Consider the following 23,645-nt stretch of genomic DNA (forward strand, 5'->3'; position numbering starts at 1 on the left):
AATATATGCAGCCTTAAGCGGTTACGTTTTACGTTGCTGCCAAAGTTAATCGTGTAGATTTACGCAAAGTTTTAGCGAGTCGACTTTAAAGAAAAAAATTCGTTAATTTATAATAATGAATCAACATTAAAGTGCACACTAATTTGCCATCGACCAACACACGTTTCGGCTGTTTAGTGCCATTTTGCAGTCACTATCCTATATTTATAAAAATATATACTAAGCAACGCGCGAAATTATACCTAATACCTCGTTATTATTTCGCACAGCCCCTAATGCCCGTATACCAGTGATATCAGGCCTCCCTAATATATATTATAGGTCTTTTTTCTTTAGTGAAAGTTAAACGTTTGCAGGAGTCTTTAAGTATAAGTAAGATGCAAAAATAAAATTACCACAAAAAACTGCTTTTTTTACATGAACAGTTAATTTTCAGTGAAAAGCAAGAGTTTCTTCACTGAAAGAATAAAGTCAGAGTGCTAATTAATTTAATTGGAAATGAGTGAAGAAGCGCTTTGTATGCGAGTAAGGATTGGCACGCATTATTAAGATTGAAACTTATTAATTACCCACACTTTACTCCCCGAGTAATGAAAAGCTCATTTTTTTACTTCTTTTAGTGAATTTACACTATCTTTGAAAAAAATCACGTTTCTTTAAATCTTTATTAAATTTTTAGTTTCCACTATGAAGAGGTGAAACGTGTAATCGATTAATTCAGAGGCACGAAAGAAATTTATGCCAAAAAGAAATGTAGTTAACGCTAACTACTGAGAAAATTTAAGACCTTTTTTAAGCAAGGAAAAGAAAGCTAATAAAATTGCAATGCATGCGTTGAAATAAATAAACCGCATAGTCAATAAATTCTAATGCCACATGCGAAGTCATATGACGACCACACGTTAGGTAACTACAGAACACATAAATAAACTAGTAGGTATTATTAAGGTAAACACGTCGACATAACGATGGAATTTTGAAAATAAACGCAGAGATAGCGAAAGAAGAAAAAGAAATAGGAGAGAGAGAGAGAAGAAATGAATGTGCAAAAGAGTGCATGAGTTTCCTGGTGCCACCCAAAGAGGTATCATGCTAGCTCGCTGGGACCCAATTCTCGGCCTTCGTCACTGACAGGAATATAAGACGAAGGCCGAATGGCCGGCCCTATCACGTCTCGAATTCTGCGCATCCATACGAATGGCAGCGAGAGACGTCTTACTGTGCCATGTTACAGCCCCGTCTTCAAAACAGACGAGGGCTGCCTTCAGAAATGAAATAAGAACACTATTTTCGAATCTGAAACTGGTTTCACAAATATTTATTACAGTTCATAGTTACAAAAAAAAGCTTCTTACAAACTTGTGTGATACATGAAAATGAACAGAAATTCCGATTGCAGCAAGGTGCTGTTACATTGATGCGACCATTATAACAATTTTACAATTTCTTGAAGCTCTACAAACAAATAAACCTTGTGAAATACCTTAGCACATACTGTTAGAAATCTACTAATTCAGGGTAGGGTTTCATCAGGAGAGCTTAATTTCGTGTGAGTCACCTTAAGAGCCTAACAACTTTAAAATTCCTACCTAATCCATCAGCTAATGTCCCTTAAATGCTCCCACCACTTCTTTAAGGGTATACCCTGCTTGCTCCAAGAAAAGAGTTTGCCAGACCGGACTACAACTTGCCAAAAAGAATTTCTTTAACCTCCTACGCTTAAGGTATATTAAACTCTGTGAACATTACCCTGGGAAACGAAGAATATTGCTCTAATTAAAAACTACCCAGACAGCACATTTGTGGTAATACATTTGTAATACAATCGTATTACAATTGTAATGCAGTGTCAAATATCCTCTATTACAATCGTATTACAAATTGTATTACCATTGTAATACAGTCGTATTACCATTGAAATACAATCGTATTACCATTGAAATACAATCGTATTACCATTGAAATACAATCGTATTACCATTGAAATACAATCGTATTACCATTGAAATACAATCGTATTACCATTGAAATACAATCGTATTACCATTGAAATACAATCGTATTACCATTGAAATACAATCGTATTTCCCTTGTAATACAATCGTATTTCCCTTGTAATACAGTTGCAAACACAGGATTCATCAGGTATTATCTCCAGATCCATAGTTAACAGTCTTCCATGAATGGGAAACTGTTAACTATGGATCTGGAGATAACATCTGATGAATCATGTGTTTGCAACTGTATTACAAGGGAAATGCGAACAAGGCATAAAAAAATCAAAGGACAAGACAAATAATTTTTCCACTTAGGAGTATCCTCACTTAGGTATGCCTAACCTCAGGGTTATAGTATAATAGATTCGTTTAAAATAAATTTTTAGGGTAAAGGGGGTGTCTGCATTTCCCTGAAAAAAAAAACTTGAGGAGAAAGCATGAGGAAAATTGATTGAAAAATCAGAATAGTTGACCATACACAGAAAACATAAATAATATAAGCCAAAAATAACTAATCCAACACAAATTCAATGAAAAAAAATATTGATGACAAATAACAGTAACACTCGCAATCAATGGTAGCCCATGACTAGCCGGCATTTTTCCTGGAAAGGGAGTCTCAGGGAACATACAACCTACCTGAAGAATGATTGAGGCTTTCCCAGCGTATAGAATCATGAAATTCCCAAGTAACCTTCCAGGATACCACATACCTTGAGTTTCACTGAATTTAGTGCACTCCCAGCTCATTGATACCCTCTAGTGTTATCTAAGTAGTAAAATTAAACAGATTGAGGGTAACAGGTTGAGGAGGATTTGAAAAGAGAAAATTGAAGTTCATAATTGCATTATGATTTATTCATGGTCAAAACACTTTCAAAATAAACATACTCCATTCTTGTAGCACTCTGGTACATTCAATTGATATTTCCCAGACAAAAAATTTGAATCAATCAAACAATTTAGCTTAACTTCCCGGACAAACACTTAAAAATAATCATCCTGGCCCAGTGCAAATCGATTCAGGCAGAGAGGTTACCTTCATAGTCTCCGATGTTATTTAACATGTGTCAAACTTCAGGACAAAGTAAGTAATAAGCATTTTTTTAGTTTTGTCCAAAATAATTTTTGGCCCAAAATATATTCCACCGAACATGGACCCATGGGTGCTACTTTTCACATTAGATTTCGGACAAAATACTAAAATGCTCATATCTAAGGAAGAGTTCAAGATATTTTGCTAATTTCAGTTTTATTTTAAAGATAATAATTTTCTAACGATACCTTGGGACAAAAAAAGCAGTAACACACCAACATCTGAAGAAGATGCAACAAGAACACATTGCAGAAGAGTAGGGACGGATAGAAGCTGCACGTTAAGTGCTTCACTTTGATTTTGCTGAAACCTGGTCAGTGATTCTACCACAAGAAGTTCAAGGATATCACTGGAGTAATGACCAAGTTTAAATTTTTACAGGAGTGACATATTTTCAGAACAAGGCCACAAGTGTAGCAATTATAAGTGATGACAGAGGACATGAATTAACAAAATTCTTCAACCACTGCAATCACAAGTAGAAAATATCATAATTATTTCTGATGGTGCCGCTATAGTCACTTCAAAAACCTTACCAACTATTTGAACTGGCAATGTATGGCAAATAGGGATTAGAATTTTTGAGAAAAAATGTTTTTATGAAAAAATTTCAGCAAGAGAATGTGGACACAAATTTCCAATTTAAATTTAATCACAAAATTATTACCTTTAAAATAAAACAGAAATAAGTATATTATCTTGAACCGTTCCTGAGCATTTTAGTATTTTGTCCAAAATCACAAGTGAAAAATAGCACCCGCAGGTCCATGTTGGGTGGAATGTATCTCGGGCCACAAATGTTTTTGGACAAAACATAAAATACTTACTACTTACTTTGTCTTGAAGTTTGACGTATGTTAAATTCAATAACATACGAGGTATGAAGGTAAGATTTTTTCTTAGGCTGCCTGAATGGATACGGACTACTCCTACTACATTCTAATTCAAAAACTTAAAAACAAAGTATATGTACATAAAGCAAGAATGCTAATAATTGAAGCAAAGCAATATAAAATTAATTGAACATTAACTTATTATTTGTCCTTTCTGAAGCACTCTGGTTTGTTGTTTTCCGCAGTTCCCAGCTTTGCAGCTGTCTCCTGGGAACTTGTCCTCGTGAAGTCCCTTCCTCCGGGTAGAAACTGTAAAGATAAAGGAAATGCTATCATTACTCCCTGGGGTATATAGGAAAAATGCTTGAAAATTATATTAAACTCCTGAAGCATTTAATTTAGGTATAGGTTCCTCTATTCAGTTTAGGGTATTTGGTTTTCCCCAGAGAAATAAGTCAAAAGATGAAGTTATTACTCCATGGGGTAATACAAATTACCTAAAATTTCGTTGCATTCCAAATACCTTAATAACAAACCTCCCCTATCATCACATTTACTGATGTACCACAAAACTGCATCAGGAGTTTTATACGGGAGAAAATTTAAAAAAATGAAATTGGCACTTCTTCAAGTCTTCACAAGATTGGGTGACCTTTGACTTTCACGAAAATGTAGTAAACACCCAAAATTCTCTCTTGCCACACTAATTCCATTCATTAAAATTATACTTTTGCTGGCTTCCCTTGGTCTATGTTGTGTTGATGTTAGGTTGACTATTATATCCGTAGCGATAAACAATGAATAAAACGAGACAGCAACACGTCACTAGTACATTAACTGCATTATCAATATGCCTAAAATTTCTACAGCAGAACCACTTTCCAAGCTTAAAATTTGTATACATGCATCGATTAAATCATTGAATGCCAGCACTTACCTGAAACAACAGCCGTGGGTTCTAGAGTTGACAAGGGAGCTTGTAGCACAGATGACCTGAGAATCTATTAAGGCTCACTAAATATCGTAGAATGGTAGGAAAGAATACAGGTATCTCACTGTCGCAGCCGTAGTTTAACAACAACGAAGAGTCCAAAATCACAACGAAGCCGGGGTCAAAATCGTGAGAATAGTCCAAACCAAATGAAGCAGGGGGAAAAACCGTGAGAAAAAGAATCCAACACGGCGAGGGGTCAAAGCAATCTATAAAGCGAACCAGAAAATATGAGGTAGAACTCTATCTACCTTCTCAGCACTTCTCATAACGAGGTATCAGACATCAGGAAAGTAAGTTTTAGCAAGTTCGACGATACGTATTCCATCGTTCTTTTGTTTTCCGGGCGGGTCTTCCGGTATTACAATCGTATTATAATTGTATTACAAATGTATTACAAATTTATATTTCCCTTGTATTTTGCCTTTGTATTACAACTGTATTACGAATCATCTGTATACAAGACGTTTGAATACAACTGTAATACAGTTGTATTACAAAAATCGGTACAATTTGTAAGGGTACAAAAGATTTACCATTTGTATACAAATGGTTGTGCTGTCTGGGTAGGGGTACAATCTTAGGCGATAACGAACGATCGGTCACCTGAAAAAAAAGCGATACAAAAAAACCTATCTAGCCTAACTAAATTGGGGAGTTTTAAAAATCTTACTTAGGCGGGTATTTCCAGGAAAGTACAAGGTACGATACTGACGGTAATGGCGGTCACCTGAAAAAAAAAGTTTTGACTTAACTCAAGAAACCATGATAAAAATATGAAATGGACGAGGAAAGAAATTCTTTATTGGGAGCGCATTTCCAGAAAGGCAAGCTTTAAACTTGGAGCAGTAAGCAGAAGTATTGTTTCTTTAAAGCCCCATCGGAGGGCCCTACCGCGAATGGGCCATGTCTCGTAAGATAGCCTAGTCACCCTACTCCATGTGTACCCTGGAAGAGGAGTCGCTCCCTTACCTTAACTCATCTGCAAGTTCCATCGGTGGAAGAGCTCTGCTTTCCATCGGCGATCCCCCGTCGCACACGCAAATCAACATTTATGTTAGCACTAATCATCACACAACTGACCATGAAATTTAATAGCACTGATCACTTCACTAGCACTGTCTTCATTGCTGGCTGCACCTCGATGCAGTCAGAATATGTCAGAGGCTCTTCAAATGGGGAGGGGTTCTTCTTCATTAGGAGAAGGCCAAGGGTAAAAGAAAAAAGTTACGGTGGGGGTGGATAGTGGAGGCAGTGTAGTTTCCAGGAGTTTCATTACGATTGGAGCACTTACGGCTGGATTCCGCTAGTTTTTCTTGGAAGGTTGAACCCTCAGACCGCCTCCGCTCGCCGTGGGCATTGGAAAGGAAGACGTGAAAGTGGATCATGGAGTAATAGTGCGAGGAGCGAAGATCAGGTGCGTCAGAGGCCGATAGGAAAATTTGATTACCGCAACGAATTTGAGATAATTATGAAGGATTGCTTGGAGAAAAATTTATTTGCAAAGAAAATGTAGGAGTGAAGTTCATGAGCTATTGAAGAAAAAGCCATAGAGACGATTAAAAGAGAAATCCTTAGCAAAAATAAACAAGAGTATCAAAGAAGGAGATGACTAAAATTACCTTTATTCTCCGACTACACAAGGTCACCTTCTACATCCATTCCTACGATGAGTCAAAAAAATGGAAAATATTCGATTTTATGTACGACGCACAAAGCTCACCACGAAGTTGAATTGAAGTTTTGATTTGATTGATACGAAGAACAAAAGATCGGAAAGCATGGCAGATAAATCTTCCGATAACACTAAAAATAAGTCAGGTTAAGGTACCTATCCTATCATGTAATGAGAGATTTTTCAACGATGACAATTGTCGCGGGAGAAAGTAAGTAGGAAGATTTATCATGGATGTAAAAACAAAATTATCACGTAAATATGCAAGTACTAGCAGATCTATGCACATGACAAGGTGAGAAGCTTCAAGAAGTAAAGAATTGAGTTACGATATCGCTTTGGCTGAAACGTGAGAGAAGACTTGTTGGTGGCAGAAGGACAAGAAACAGCGTTACGCAAGGGAGGGAAGGAACGCCTCGAAGATCGTAGAGCGCGGATTTCCGATGACTCCCTGAAACGGATCGAAGTGATTCATTAGAATACAGATTCTTACGAAAAAAAGTCAATCGATCAAGATAGGGAGATAAAACATTTCAAATAAATAATCATTGATATCAAATATTAACAATGGCTGCTTACACCATTAGAAAATATCGGATTATTTTAAAACTCGAACCAATTTCGTTGACATTCAACTTTTTTCTTTACTTTGACTTTGGGTCGTAGTTGATGTAAATTAAATAACTAAGCCCCCCCCCCCCCCCAGAGTCCTAAGAGAAAGAAGAAATAGTAAGCTTATTCTGTTTTTTTTATTACTAAATTGAGTGGTAAACAGTAACACCTCGAGAGGTCGGTATCAATTTCCTTAAAACTTTTGCGGCTACGGCTACGGTCTGAACCTTGTCAAACCAATGTAGTCAGTCGATATCAGTGTCAATGTTTAAATGGCATTGACTAATTGGAGTAAATGATAAAATAACACGCCAAATTCTTGTAAGAATTAAATAGCTAATTTACCATGATAAAAGAAAGATATAGTAAAGATGTAGATAGCATTATGAATTTACTCAGAGTAAAGCTACAACAGGCCGGACTTGTCCTCGGCGTCCATCAGCACAGCACTTCATTCTTGAACATCGAACATAACCTGCAACACAACGGATGAACCTTCTCACTACAGCGGTCAGTATTCAACTAAAGGTCTTCCTATACGAGTCGTGGCTTTTTATAGGGCCGTTGGTAATGGAGTGAGTTGAAGGTGGGAAGAGAATAGGGGGAGGTTTTGGGAAAGCCTAGGACAGGGGCCCATCGGATTCAGGGAAACTCTAGTTTAATGGATTTATTTGGGCAGTGGGAGATGAGAGTGGGAGAGAGTATGGTGCATAATACACGCATGGCTGCTTCCCATATCGTATCGTGCAGGATTCTGAAAACCGTTGGAACTCCGGAGACGAATGTCCAAGAATCGAAGTAGAAATCAAATTCACGTGTCGCGAGCGACTAACCGAAGCAATAAAAAATATTTAAGATTTTTGTCCAATTTTGAGTTGGAAAACTACACCAATCGAAGGGTTGAATTTTCACGAACCGAATTCAAAATTACAGGAGGGTATCGGAAGTGATTAACCGAAAAAAATATAATTTTCACATTTTCTTGTCCAAAATTAGATGTAGTGATTCTGATCGAAGATATAAATGGATTCGTCTTGTAATATAAATACGATCTGATAACTCTAGATGCATAGATGTGGCCGTTGGTATCGAGAAAAAAATTGAACTGAGGGCGAACGCATAACGAGCTTCCTGACTGGTTCCGATTTCCTTTTTGGCGACATTACTTACTAGAATTTATTCCTCTGACTAAGGTAGTGAACATACTTAAAATAAAACCAAGAAGAGAAAGAGTATTGACAAATATTAAGAACCCTTGTCTTTTTATTTCTTCAGGTCATTTGCTCACTCGAAATGGTTTGGATTAGAGTCAGGGGCGGTGTGGGCCTTCGGCTGAGGCTCATGATGGGGCCTTCCCCTGAAAAATTTTACGAAATTAAATGCCCGGAAATGTATCATGAAGCTATTCTGGCTCTTAAAAACTCGATTAAATTTAATAAAAAAATAGCAATTTTGTCAGAAAAAAAAATAGTAAAAAGTGATAATTCACTGCTTGTAAATTTAATAATACGAATCTAAAAAGAAACCTCTAAAATAAGTTTTTCGAGTGACCCTTTCAAAAAAGAATCAGGTTCCATTTTTTTCTTCTGACTCCTTTATTTTATTTATTTTTATATGACCTTTTTTCGCTGGATGTGTTATAAATAAAGCAAATTAATGAATACTTGGAATTTTACAATTACAAAATAACTTTGGTTCGAGTAATCTGACTATTTATTAATTATACCTTTCATGTACGCTTCACGATAGACGTGGGCGTCGTGGGGGCCCCTGAAGCTCGGGGCCTTCGGCGTTCGCCCACCAGCCGACCTGGCCTTACCGCCCCCGGTTACAATCATTTCAATCGCCAATGTCAACCGATGCGATAGCTATCGAAGAGAATGGTGGGAGGAGCGTTCCCCCGTCTCTCCGCCCCCCCACCTAACAATCGTCCCGGCTACGCCCCTGAATCCGAGCGTCGAGTGAGCGCCTACTTCCCTATCGGTCAAAAAGAGTCTTGGAAGTCCATGGCGGCGGAAGACGTTTTGACCGGCGATTTTCATGACTTGGTGCCCCAGGATGAGATTGTGACCGGCCCCTTCGCTTATCAGTCGAAAGACAACTATTCCATCCTGTGTTGCCAGGGCCGGCCTTAGGGCGGGGCGACCGGGCCGACAGCCCCGCGTTCGTGAAAGAAAAATTAAAATATACGATAGTTTTGAAAACGCAATTTCAACTATTACTGTATTGTTAAGTCCGTGCTAGACAAAAAATAAATAAATAAATGAAATTAAAACTATCTTTTTTCATTTTACAGTAATTGCTTTAGGCTTACAACTAATTAACTTTCATAATCTAACTTATAAAAATACGTACCTATTGAAAAAGCGCGCTTTTTTGTTTATTTTACGCTATAATTTTATGAATAAATATAATTATAAATTTTATTTATATTATACTATTTTGAACTCAACTGCGTGATGGTATCACAACGGCGTAATTACGAAGTCTGAATTTGGGAGGGGAACACATACTTAGCCAGAGAGTGGTAGGGATTCAAAATGCTCGAGTTTGTAGATGGGGTATAGAGTTTAATATTTTAAGTGAAGGGCCCCGCACTGAAGGTTCGCCCCTAGCCCGGCATCTGCTAGGGCCGGCCCTGTGTGCTGCAAAGGAAAAGAAATGGCTTCTGGAAGTGGGGAGGAGAGAAAGACGTTTTGACCCGCGATGATGAGGTGGTCATGCGTATAGGCCCCCGTGACACAGGAAATCTGTTGAGTTGAGTAGTTGAGTCCCGGAATTTTCCGTGGCCATCCTTTCGTCCTCATAAGTTATTTTTCCCTAGAATATGTCAGAATAGGAAAGCCATTTGTGCCTAGCTATTAGATGCGTCGTGCAAAATATTTTCAAATCCCTCAACGATCGTGGATAGCTGGGATCAGGGGCGCAGATGGGAATTAAGGACAGGGGGAGTTTCAGGCGTATCTAATACTGGGTGCCTGAGTGTGTGGTATACCTGCCAGGATAAGCGGTAGGTGCGGGGGCCCTCCGCCAGAAAAGAAATTAAGATAAATGGTTCAAAAGGTTGAGTTTTACGGCCCCCTGAGGGATATTTTATTAAAGTTTCACTATTCTATAAGCAATATTAATCCAATTAATTAAATAGATTTAACTTAAAAATTTCTCTGAGCTCTGGGGAGGGGGGGGGTTTAACCTCTAAATCCCCCTCGCTGCGTCACTGGCTGGGATATCTGGCAAATATGCATAGCTTCCCGTGAAAGAGATAGGGAAGTTGAGGAATATGCCGAAGGCAAATCACTTCATTCCGTGATTTACCACATGGGAGGGTACCTTTCTGTAGGCAGTGTCGTATTTTTGTATGAGATTTTTTTCTGCTGCTAGAATCTTTCCTGCTCTGAGAACCACTGTAAAATAAAATCAATGAACTGCTTCGGTTTCATTTCGTAGATTAAATTATTAATTTGGAGCGAAGCATCGTAATTACCATACCCATTCCTTACCGTTAAATTTTTTCATCAATTACGAGTATCAGGCGCGCGTGTTTCGTTTTTATTTAGAGAGCGTGGTCGCAGTGGGCAGAGCGCTTGACTTGTAATCGAAGGGTCTCGGGTTCGCATCTCAGGTAAATACTTCGGAAAACCTTATTGCCAAAGCAAGAGTTGGCCGAGAGACACAAACTGCTCTCCTGCACTGAAAATACGAAATTCATAAAACACGCTCCAAATTCAACTCTATTTTCATTTCCGAAGTCTTTATGAGTTATAACTACAAATATTTTTATTTCAGTCCAGCAAAAATCGCAAATGTCTTTAAAGAAAATAATATTTTTCAAGCAAATAATTTTTAAAAACTAATGAAGAACTATTAAGTTCCTTAAAATATTGATTTCATTCACCTTTTTCACGCTTACATCTTACCTACAACTTGAACAACCATGGCTTGCCCAGGCCCCCATGGCCTAGTTTTCACCCTGGGTATGCCCTTGTTTCACTCTCCTTTTCCTGTTGGTGAAATCCATGAGGCTTGTAACTGAAAATGAAAACACTGCAAGAATTGCGAGATAACTAATATACCAAGAGAATCATACCGGTCATGCGCATTAAAATGCCCTGAATGCCTAACCACTATATTTAAAGATGCGAATAATGTTAGCGCTAGGGGGTAATGTTAAAATAGTACGTAAGAGTTACTTTTCAGAGTCACTAAATTTAAAAGACAGATCGAATCAGTGGAAATAATTACCTTGCCATTTTGTGTAGAAGTGCGGAAGGTAATGCAGAAATCTTGCGTATTTAATTCCGTGACATAATGTTGACAGTCTTAGAAAAAAATAATGTCATTTCCATTGCCCTTAGGTTTGAACGGTTGTTGTTCGGCTTATGGTGGAGGGAAGGAAAGGAGTTGGGGGGGGGGGGGGGAGGGGGGAAGTTTCATCGCCTCGTCCTGGGGCACCAGGGCATTTAAATTGGAAGTCGAATTGTCTTCCTCCGTGGTCTTCGAAACTCTCTTTGACCGGCAAGGAAGAAGGCCCTTGCTCGACACTCGGGATGTTTGCTGTTACTTGCAGTGGGGGCGTGGATCTGCGGATTGCTAATTCGTTGTCAGTGCGGGACAAAAAAATTTTCAGCTCCTGGGTGCTAAGATTTTTCTGCCCGGGACTGTGCACCAAAAATGTTACTTGAAAAGAACTGCTCGCACAGAAACATTAGGGTGGTTTCCTATTATTTTTGCTCAGCCATCTTGAACTGCTACAAAGCAGTTTTCATGGTGTACAAATGAGTTCCAAAAGGGTGTCCGACTGGTACAAATCAGTTCCAAAGTTTATTCCAAACGAGTTCCAAAGGTTGAAAATTTGTTCCATAACAGTTTTCAATGGAAATCCAAAGCAGTTCAAAATGTGTTATACATCAGTTAAAAAGGTGTACAAATGAGTTGATGACATGGTAGGACGCTAAGACATCATGAACTGTTGTGTACCACATTCCAATTCCACAGCAGTTCGAAAGCACATACAAATCAGTGTTTACAAAGCAGATACATGACAGTTCCAAATGGCTTACACAGTAAAAATTTTTCACTGAGTTGCTCATTTAAACAATCCAAAAATAACACTCATATGGAATTTATAATGTTTGAAAGTGTAGAAACCTGTAATGTCGTCTCATCTTTAGCGAAATATCAATATCTCAACCATGGCCCATAACTAAGGCTGAACAAATTTCCGCATCTAATCACCGTGTCGGGCGGTTGGACATTCAGGCACATGAGTTGATAGGAGAGGTGGGGTGGCAGGTTGGTGCAAGATTACTCTTTTGAGAATTAAAGTTGGTAATTTGTTTTGTAATGCGGCATAAAACCTTATGCGTAGCAATGTGAAAAACATGAAGTTTTCCTCTAACCATGTTATCAATACGTGAAAAATAAAACAATTTAATCATTTAATAAAAAAATAATACAAACTATTAATAGAAAAGAAATTTTCATTACTACGGATTTTAAATATATTCATTCTTTTTATGGCATCCTTAAAATTTACTCATTTTAAAACAAAAGGCAACTCTACACATATAGGTACTTGATAAATTTTTCTGAAGAGATATGAAAACATTTTTGAGATAATTTTATGTTGATTTGACAGAAGTCTCTGTTTGTTGCACGTCTTCCTTTTCTAAGGCTTCTATCATTTTCGATGGTTTCATTTCCCTTGGGGCTTACCAGGCTCTTCCAAAAAATAGATATCATCATTTAATAATCTGAAAGCATGATATGCAAACTCCAGGAGTAATAATCATCCGATTTAGGTAATAAAAAATAATAGGAAACCACCCTATTGTCAGCCTCCTCTCCTCATTTTAATATTTAACTATTCAACCACTCACCTACACATCTATCTTTTGAAAAGTTTACTTGCTGCTTACTTCCAAAAGTGATGGCAGACTGGTTCAAAAGCACCGGATAGTTGTTGGGATTGTTTACATGATGAGTGCACGTAGGTGTGACTGATTTCAAAGACAGAATTACGTTTTACTAAAATGATACAATATTAATACTCAAGTTTCAATTTATTTATTTTATAATATTACAAAAAGGACTATGTACAAACTTCAAGAGGAATATAAAACACAACAGTCTTTTCTATGCTATGCTTACAACTTGAAGTTCATCCCAGTTTCTCAATTAACAGATTGAAAATTTAAGTTAGGTAAGAACCCTTTAAAAAAATATTCTTGACACAAGCAATAATCCTGTGAAAAGGTAAAAGACTGACAGCGTGATTTGATCTGTCTACTAGTAAGAATGTTATATTCATAAATTCTATGACAGAATTTATGTAAAACACCTTTTCCAATCTTATTACCAAAAGAAAAAATTGAGCAAAAAAAGCTGAATATCGTTTGATAATATCAAAGAGAGAAGTTAGACCAAATTCCTGATAGGGAACGTCCAGGTCATAAATTGCAAGTAAAAATTCCAATCTATATACACTTTCAAATGAAAAAATATAAAAAATTAACTTAATTAACAGTTTTAAAAGAACCATTCTCATAGAATTTCTTGAAAATGCTCTTTTTAAAAATCACAGTTTTCTTGCAAGGAAATTTACTATATTGACATGGTTGTGCATCGTTTATGATTCTGTTGGGGATAATAACGTCCCATTGCAATCATTTGTTGGTAGACAAAGTAATCCTCCAATGACTAAATTCCATCGAAGGTGATGCAATGCAGCAATTCATTGCAGCATTATGTCTGTGGATAAGCTCACCTCTAAATTGAGGTCACACTGTTCAAATCCTTAGATGCCTGCATGGTTCACACTCTTTAAAAATATCACATCCTTAGTAACTCTTCGTTTAGGGTCAAGAACATTGCGATACAAAGTGAGCAAAAACTTTTTAAAAATTTGAAGCTGATAAACTGAGCCAAAGGTGTGTTTCAACTCTGCTATGCACACTATGTCAGAGGCATAAGGCACTTCATGGATACAAAATACCTTTCGAAACATTTAAAATGCCTGTAGCTTGTTCAGCAGCACTTGCATGCAGTCTGATTTGGTGACAAAATATTATCCAAATGTTTCCATATTATTCAAGGATACAGTTTCAAAAAATATCTCAAAAATGTCTCGAAAAAGGTGGACATTTTAGTGCTGAAACAGGTACCACGAGAATGAATGTTCGAGTTATCATTTTAAGTCATTTCCTGCGCTTGATTCATTTTTCTCCGGACAAAACATTAATATTTCCCATTTACCAATCTTGGTGATTAAATTTTTCTGATGTTTCACATAAACCAAGTCAAATAGTAAACAAATTGCACATTTCTCTGTGAATACCACAGAATTTTAATGTCAAACGGACCGATATGGATGCTTTTCTTTCTCCATCTCAATGTGCTTCAGCCACCTCTGGTAACTTAGCCTAGGCCTTCCGAAGAAGCGTCTCAACCAGTAGTCCACCCTTTGGATTTGAAACACTAGTCCAATCTATCTTTTCATTTAGAGAGCTTATCATATTTTCACATTCGACTGTTGTTGTTCCGGGAGAGACCCAACTCGGGATCCCTCCAGCTCACATTGTTGCGCATGTTCTGTAACCTGACCGAGTTGTTGTTGCTATTGCCTCCAGGTGCAGAGCCATTTGGTGCTCTGGGCCCGCCAGGAGCACTGACCACGCCATCTGGGCGATTGTCGTCTTCAGAGCTTCCGTCAAACGCTTGGTTCACCATACCAATAGGTCCTCCGTTGCTTATGTCAAAAACATCTTTGATGCTGACGCTTGTGGCAGTTGAATGGCGGTGGCGAGGAACTCCGAGAGCTAAGACAGGAGATAAAGGGGGGATTTAAATTGGGTTCCATGAGGAATTCTGTCCTTTACACCAATAAATGTAATGTACCACTGGTAATCTAGTAAGCCAAGTACATATCCTTTTTTACCTAGAATTCCCATAAAATTAAGTAGGTGTGCAGCTTACATGATTGATCAATAACTTGCTAGAACTGTTAGCATTTATAAATGGGTGTTCAAGTGTATCAACCAGGATCATATAATCATGCCATTACAACTTGGCAAATTGACACTTGGGCTCTTAATATGTATGAACAATGATGGATGCTAGCTAACACAGACTCTTAGCTGTGGCAATCATCATGTAGTCTGAAACCTAGCATGGAGTAGATAGCACTCAAGGTGATTTTAATTTTAATGTGGTTTATATTTTTCATACTTTTATTGAAAATGTCCTTAAAAAATGTTAAGCCTATTCACATTTTGAATCTCTGTAGTTTAAACTAAAAAGTTCTGCTTCACGGCAAACATATGAGGCTCTATATTATTTCATTACAAGGTTGATGCCAATAGGGAATTTATTCAGACAAATATCTAATGTGGTAATCTAATGATTTTCCGATCTAATGTCACATTTGTCTGCCATATGAAATCCTCTAAACTAGGGGTTGATAGCCAATGAGAAATTTGCCCCCACAGAGAAAAAACTATTAATTATTTAATTACCATGTATAAAGTATGATGTTAAAGAGAGTTGATAGTTTAAATTTAGAAAATTTTTTCATCATTTCACGATAATCTAACTGGAATGCAGCATGGTAACTGCAGGAATGAAAATTTTGGCAAATCCTGGCCTTAAAAATTACCATTTTCATATTTTTTTATAATTATAAGAGTGTAAATATTTAATTGTCACGTTCTTAAGTGATGAGAATGTTATTAGTTTGATGAAACTGACTCACCTGCATTGGCAAAATCATTGTTGGCCCCCAACGTCTTCATCTGAGATTTTCTTCTCTCTGCGAGAACGGAGTTCCTTCTGACCTCTAGCGCTTTCATGGTCTCACGCCTCATGGACAATCGGCTACCCAACACAGGAGTACCTGCAAAAAGTGAACACGATGGATTATATTTCATCAAGCAATATTATAGTCACGAAAAATATATCTGCCCTTAGGGACTGGTGTCATTCAAAGGATTTTCCCAAATTGAAGGAAAAGCCCCTAAATATTAGATATGTATCCCAATTCATTCTTGCAGGATAATCCATAAATTATTTTTAAGCATATTATGCTGCATATATTGAGGTGATTGTGAACAAAAACAACGTAAAGATTTTTACCCTATCAGCCCAGTCAGCCCCTTTTGAGTGTTATGTGCAAACACTACACACAGGGCAGTACCCATGCTGTTTGCAGAAAAATGAAAGATAGCACATGTTTTTATTAGTTCTGAAATTAACTTTGATTAGTGTATTTAAATATAAAAGAAACACTAAAAATACTTTTCATGATGATGAAGATGTCTTAAGGGCTCAAAGTCTCGGAAGAATTTGGCACATTTTTCATTCTTAATTACTATTTTATGTATAATGGAAGAAATTTGTAATTTCATCAAATTATTGTAGTAAACAGGGGCACAGCCAGGAATAAAGGCTGGGGGAGGTTTAGATGCAACTAATACTGAGGTGTGTAGGGGTATGAAATACACACCAGGATAAGTGGTTGGTGCGAGATTAATAAATTGTGGAATTTTAAGATAAATGGTTCAAGATGAGGTGTTTTACGGCTTTCTGAGGGGTATTTTATTAGCCCTTACACTAATATATTAGCAATATCAATCCAATTAAGTAAAATGGATTAAAGTTAAAAATTCCCCAAAATCCCCCCTCGCTGCGCCATTGGTAGTAAAAGCAGTGTTGTAGTTGAGCCGGTACGGCGTACCCCCAAACTCGTTCAAAGTGTACCGGTTAAACTACCTTTTTAAATCTGTAAAAATTATCCCTACTGTAAATTGTCCGTTGGATTTCAGAAAGAAAAATCAGAAGTGATCATTTACTTCTTCAGAGTTATCTTGTGGCACAGTTTGGAACTAATATAGGAGAGTTTGAAATTTCAATCGCGTCCAGATGTATAATACATGTTCAACTCTTGGCAATTTTAGGTTAGGAGTGCTTAAATTTTTCTCCAAACTACAGCACTGAGAGAAAGTAAGGCTGACAAATAACCATGCGGTAAGTTTCTGCACACTCAGTAAGGAGCGATATATCAGCTTTCTGGCATTGAAAGGATTAAGTCATCTGGCAACATCATGGGCAACCCTATGGACTCTACGTTAAATGAATTGAATGAACTTTGTTTCCTCACACTTTTCCTCTACATCCAACAAACTTTCAACAGTCCTGTGCCATCATCAAAGGAAAACAGCGAAATGTGTGAGTACATTTAAAAATTTTCTTTGTTTATTTCTCCATGAATTTCAAGTTCCATGTAAAGTGGCAACAATTGAAGATACAGCCTGCAGCCTATTTTTATCACCATTTTAATGATCCTATGAGCGTAATAATAATCTATGTATATGAGTTTTTGTGGCAATTCTACCTGGCACTCCACCCTCAGCGGACATGGCAAAGAATCTCTTCTTGAAAGCAACATCCAAAGTTCCGATGGCAGTTTGCTGCTTCTTTCTGTGGCGCTCAAGGTTATGGATTGTTCGTCGGCGTCCTACTTGATCTGGACCTCCAGATGAATCACCAGATCCTCCTGATCCTCTCAATACGCCTGGCACAGCTCCACCTTTTCCTCCAGCAGCCCCTCCTATGTCATACTCTCCATCTATCCCTCGTAACTTTTGCAAGTTACGAGCGATTTCTATTCCATGCTTTAAAATTATTGCATCGGTGGATACATCTTCGACCTTGAAGAAAAGTCATTCACATTAGAATGAAAAAAAACTTTGTATGTTAGCAAATTTTAAGAATACAAGAATACATTAGGTATCCATAGTTTAAAAATATATGGCTAAAAGATAAGAATTGGAATGAAATGGAATAATAATTTTCCTGTTTTTTAAAATAAGCCATTTGTTGGCTAAAAAAATATAATGACAAATATGCATTCAGTTGCTATCATCATAAATTTTTTTCATGCTATCATGTTGTGCGCTGTTACAGCATTTGTAATACAAACAGATAATCCATACTTTTCTCAATTCATTAAATGACTTAGGTAACTGTTGTATCTTAAATTTTATTTTACATGCATTATGTAGCTGGCCCTAGAGAGGACATATTAAGCAGAGATTTGCAAATTTCCAGTGAGATGACCCAGTGAGAAATGGATCATTGAATCCACCTTGAATCTACATCGATTCGACGTCTATTGATCATCATGTGGTTGATGTCGATTTTCTTTGTTCAATCGACGAGTTTTCAACGTGTTATTCTGATAGGTCAGGGTGTTGATTGGTTGAGGGGGGGAAAGCGATGTAGTGTTGAAGTCTTAAAATTAACTGAGAGACGCTTTTAAAACATATCTGACAAAAATGAGAAAGCTAAAATAAAATAATTATTTTGTTAATTTACATAAATTAGCTACAATCACGGAGAACAATTGTTGATTCCTTTTCATTCAGTAACTTGACTGGAGGCGCGTGGCGTTCAAGCTTGATGGAAGTTGCTGTTGAAAAATGAGTCAAAAAGTCGATCGAAACGTGTGTCCGTCGTTGTTGGTGCTGTGTTTGCAATTTGTGCTGTGCAGATTTCCATGCTAATACATTTGGCTCAGATACCGGACCTTCTACTTGTGCCACAGTTATTAGTATTTCCTGCGTGATGTGTAACATTATGCTTAAGCTTCACGCTGTAACAACATCTAATTCATTTTAATACCTTTGCACTCGCGCCACAGATGATCTCTCATTTTTTCAGAAGGGTGTCTGCTTATTACTGAAGATAAATATGTAGGACATGAGATTACAATTTACGAATATAAAATTGAAACCGCCTAATTATTTCAGCCTTCATTTGTTTAGGCATTGCGTGTTTGATTGAAATCCGTCATTGGGGCCGCAATAAATGCTCTTCATAAGCCGAAAAGATGTATATTTCCGTAATCATTATTATTAGGAATCTCAGGTAAGTAGACAATATCACGCCGATGACGTCGACATCGAAAACACGTCGATTTCCATACCATATTGGCATCGATCGATGTGTTACCATCGACGTTTTATCGATGACTACTTCGATGTCGAATCGACAACGATTCGATAACTCATTTCTCACTGGGTGAAGGGGCCAAACCCCCGAACCCTCAGAAATTAAGGTGATAGGGTGTTAAAAGTAACCCTCCTAATGAACCCTTTGAAAAGTACCCACTCAAAATTTACCTACCGAAAAGTAGACTTCCCCAAATGACCCCTCCCTAAAAATTTTTCTAGCTCCAGCTTTTCTAGTAGGTGGCCTTGGCACACACCAATCCAACTCCAGGGTATACCCAAGTACGCTAGTTGATTCAAAGTCAGTACATATTACTCACCCTCTTTGAGCAGTAGCAGTTGAGCTCAGTGGAGGCTAGTATATGTGATAGCGTTCCAAAGCGATGGAACAACATGGCAGTGAACTGAATGACCAGGATAAGAGCGAAGAAGAACACAAAAACCAATCCAATTGGCTCTAGTTGCAAGTATTCTTTTGAGATCAGCACCTATAGGAGTAGAGAAGGAAGGGGATTAATTAGAATAAAGAAAACAATTAAAATAACATTCATATGCATCATGCAATTCCAATGAGGAAATGACATTTAATGTTGGAAAGCATCATGCAAGAAATGCCAGTTCATTTAAATGTTCATCAGAAAAGCAGAAGTATGTAATTGTGATTCAATATTTGTGTGAATTGACTTTGCAAGGCTCAGAATTGAAGCCAAAGGTTGTGATTTACAGAATTGAAAATGGCAACATATAGAGTGAATAGATATCATGTGAATTTTCAGATACATATTAGCACACTAGTACACATCAGATTTAGCACTTGAAGTAAATTTAGAGGATTCCTTAAAACATAGACACTCCAAATTGTATCTCCCAAATTATACTGTGCCAATAACTATGGTTCAAAGATGTGATCATCTTTTTTTGACCCTTTTTAGTTGTCTGTGAACCTATGTGACAATTGGTTGGCAATTACTGGTGATTGTGAACTGTTTATATCCATGGTGTGACCACGAAATCTTAATTTGAGTAATTAAAATATTTTCTTGCTTATTATCAAACTGCACTTGAACCACCAAGTATAGAAGGGCTTAATTATTTTAAATAACTATGACTTTAATTCTCAGTGATTAAAACCCACTATTTCCTTCCATGTCTAGCAGCTTACTCGCTGCAAGAATAGGTAGACAGATTTAAAAAAAACTATCTGGACATTCCCAAAATTTAAAAAAGTGCATTGCCTTTTATTGAATGCATATTGGAAAGTAATGGAAGATTTACAAAACGTAGCTGACAATGAAAAATTTTAAAAATAGCAACAAAATATTTTTTTACAGGAAGGTTTAAGAAAATTCCAACTCTCAATCTATGACTTCTTTATGCAGATGCTTTTATTTAGCCGTTGTATGATTATGGATGTGAATTTATCCATCTTTATCATTTGGGATCCTGGAAACGCACCCTGGATATACATTCATGTCCTTCGGGTTGTATGTGTTAAGGGGTTATAGGGGTACATTTAATTAAACCCCAAAAGTATTTTTCTGGGGACAATCTTAGATAACTGAATTCCAAGGAATATTAGGGAATATTAAACACGTACATGTGCAAAATTTTTAATAGGTACTTAGGTGAGTGTTTTCACATTTTTTTGTCCTTGACAATTTCTGTTTGTTCTGGGCCCATTTAAACCACATTGAAACTCACAGAGAATTATGTATTAAGTTGTAGTCCTAAAAAATGGACAGCCACTTGGAAATACAGACATTTATTGTAACTTCTCCACATGCTCTCTAAACGGAGATTTTAGTGTGGAAAGGGTATTGATTGTTTTTCAAGATTCGGTATTAAGTGGGTATACAAGAGAGTACAAATTTCAATACTGACATACCTAACTGTGAGGTATTCAAAATTAAAAATTAACATTAAATCAAAAATCTTTACAAGCTCCTAACAATATGGTTCTTTTAGGACAGTTCAGGTGGTAAATCTCAAAATTTAGCTGGATCATAAGTGGTTTGAACCAAATCACAACACCTTCAGGATATTCTCGTGTATGTTACCAGCACAGTTTTTTCAAATATTCAATGTATTAAATATGTACCATGCAATAAATTAACTGTATAGACATGTCAGTGGAACAAGTCTATGAAACCATTCATAATAACAAATCCATGTATGTACAAAAATTATAATCCTTTTTTGAAAAGGGAAACACAATTTGGAATAACCAACAAAAATTAATAACACACTGGTATTCAGAAATTTGGAAAAAGAAAAGACAGTTATTAGTCATATAAAAAGATGGTAAAACAGTTAGTACAAATAGCAGACACCACAATCATCATATACGTAAATAAAGGTGCACCCTTTAACTTGCAAAGACAACATTGAGGTGTATGTACATAAATTAGATATTCTTGGGGATTTGTGAAATATCCAAGTACACCTTTACTCCTTTCACCTGTAATATGTATATTGTGCTCTAGAAAAACACAAAAACCCTTTGCCTTCACAATTTTATTTCCCTGAAAATGCATGCACTCAATGGATTTTAAAATTTCCACTGTAATGGTAAATTATTAGCTATAATTTTACAATCCCGTCTTCAAAGGTTAAGTAAATACAAATACAATAATTACCCAATCATAAAAAAATAAAATCCACCACTGAACAATATTAACTATATATACCTACAAGAAAATACCCACATGATTCATTTCATTTGAAAAAGATCAGTTTCAACATTATTACCGTTTAATTTGATTGAATGTTCAGCAAAGATTTAATTGCCTTGATGACAATCTATTTCTCATTCGGATTTTCTCTTTGGCAATCCTTGTTTGAAGTGAAAAATTACTTAGAAAATCCTTGAACATTAGACCTGTCAATTTCAAATAAAAGTGCAAAATGTCACCGTGGTACAAATCCCCAATAATATGAACTGTTCAAAATAAAATATGTAGTTAGATACACACTTATATACACATAAGCTAGAAAAAAAGATTTACAGGAGGTAGAAAAGAATATCCCATAAGTGGATTAGCATGTTTTCACATTAGTCCACATAATTAGGTGAGATGAGAGAGGTGGGTAATTCCTCCATAGGGAATAAAAGGAAAAATCACCAAGTTGCTGATATTAACAGTGACACAGAGAGAGAAAATCGAGACAGACCACAGTGGTGCTTTCACCTCAGGCCATTCTCATTACTTGACAGTCACCCAACAAAACATCTTGTGCTATCCCAGCCTTTATGTTTTTTGTATTTTTAATACATCGTTTTACCTCTGCCGTCTCTTCAATATAGGTGATATTCGTCTTTACCCCAAGTGGCCAGTCAACATGTAAGGCATCCTTGTTAAGTTGCAGCAAGAACACGATAAGGATAAACAATGCATTGAACATGACGAAAGCAAATACAGACTTGTTCCTCAGCTCTATAAGATCAGTTGCAATCCTTGCCTGGAATGAGAGGAAGCGGGGAGAGGGAAGGGAAAAAAGGGAAGCAGCGTTATAGTAAAGGATCTCCGTTGTGTCGTCCGTCCATCGCTGTTTCGCAGGGCTGCAGCTGGAGTGCCTCAAGTCAAACTTTGTATTCACTTAGAAAACCATGAATCTCTATTCTCTCCTATTGCCTCATTGTTTTGCATAATGGAAAATGTAAAAGTTGAAAATATGGTAAATTACAAAAAGATAGGGGTTATTAAATACACACAGTAAAACCCATGTTAACTGAACTTTGCTCAACAGAAACTCATGTCTGCCAAAATGCCTTTAACTACACTTTGTACAAATCAAATAAATTATTCTTTTATGGATTTGTTGTGGAATGTAGTGAGCCCACAGCAACTCCTACCCGGTTAACACAAAGATCATGGGACATTGTCCCAAAGTGATGCGAGCAGCATTTAATAATGGAAGCAAAAATCTATCAAGTGGATACTGAAAGTAATTTAAAAGTAATTTAAGTACACCAGGAATAGCCACAGTGATAACTTTTACAGAGTCATTCGCAATGCGCAAACTTTGCAAAAATTCCAAAGGGAAAAAAATCATTCACCTTGACCAAAATCCCAATCAACGCTTACGATTTTTTCTCTTTGGAATTTTTACATAATTTCAAAGTAAATAAAGAACATTGAGTTGGAAAATAGCATTCCGAATGCGACATAGTCTACAGAAGTCATTAGAAATTTATTTATGGTAGAAACTAATGTAATGTATTTTCAGGCATAAATGGATTTAAAATTTTTTTGACAGAAATGGTTTTACCCCCATAATTTGGTTAACCAGGGTTATACTGTGTCCCTAAGAAACTTTTTTATTTCAGCTGCTATACTCTTGAAGGTCTTACACGGAAAGTAAGTTCATTACTTTCTGAGTGAGAAGCTTGACTTGATGGGCATAGCATCCTGTTTCTGGAGAGGGGGGAAATGGCA

The 23,645-nt window shown here is 36.8% G+C and overlaps 1 protein-coding gene across 2 annotated transcripts in view; it reads right to left on the reverse strand.

The window, feature by feature from the left end:
- Positions 1–13,254: 13,254 nt before the first annotated feature.
- Positions 13,255–23,645, reverse strand: part of LOC124168854 (chitin synthase chs-2) — a 277,533-nt gene continuing 267,142 nt past the window's right edge. Inside the window, exons 20-24 of one of the 2 annotated variants that reach the window (XM_046547208.1) lie at positions 22,492–22,668; positions 19,530–19,697; positions 17,592–17,907; positions 15,954–16,094; positions 13,255–15,021 (exon numbers count right to left, since the gene is read on the reverse strand). In XM_046547208.1, coding sequence (XP_046403164.1) covers positions 14,723–15,021; positions 15,954–16,094; positions 17,592–17,907; positions 19,530–19,697; positions 22,492–22,668 — 1,101 coding nt within the window. In that variant the 3' untranslated portion in view covers positions 13,255–14,722. The remainder of the gene's footprint in view (positions 15,022–15,953; positions 16,095–17,591; positions 17,908–19,529; positions 19,698–22,491; positions 22,669–23,645) is intronic. The other variant, XM_046547207.1, reaches the window with a different exon arrangement.

This window comes from Ischnura elegans, chromosome 12, assembly GCF_921293095.1.
Source record: "Ischnura elegans chromosome 12, ioIscEleg1.1, whole genome shotgun sequence".
NCBI classification, from domain to species: Eukaryota; Metazoa; Arthropoda; class Insecta; order Odonata; family Coenagrionidae; genus Ischnura; species Ischnura elegans.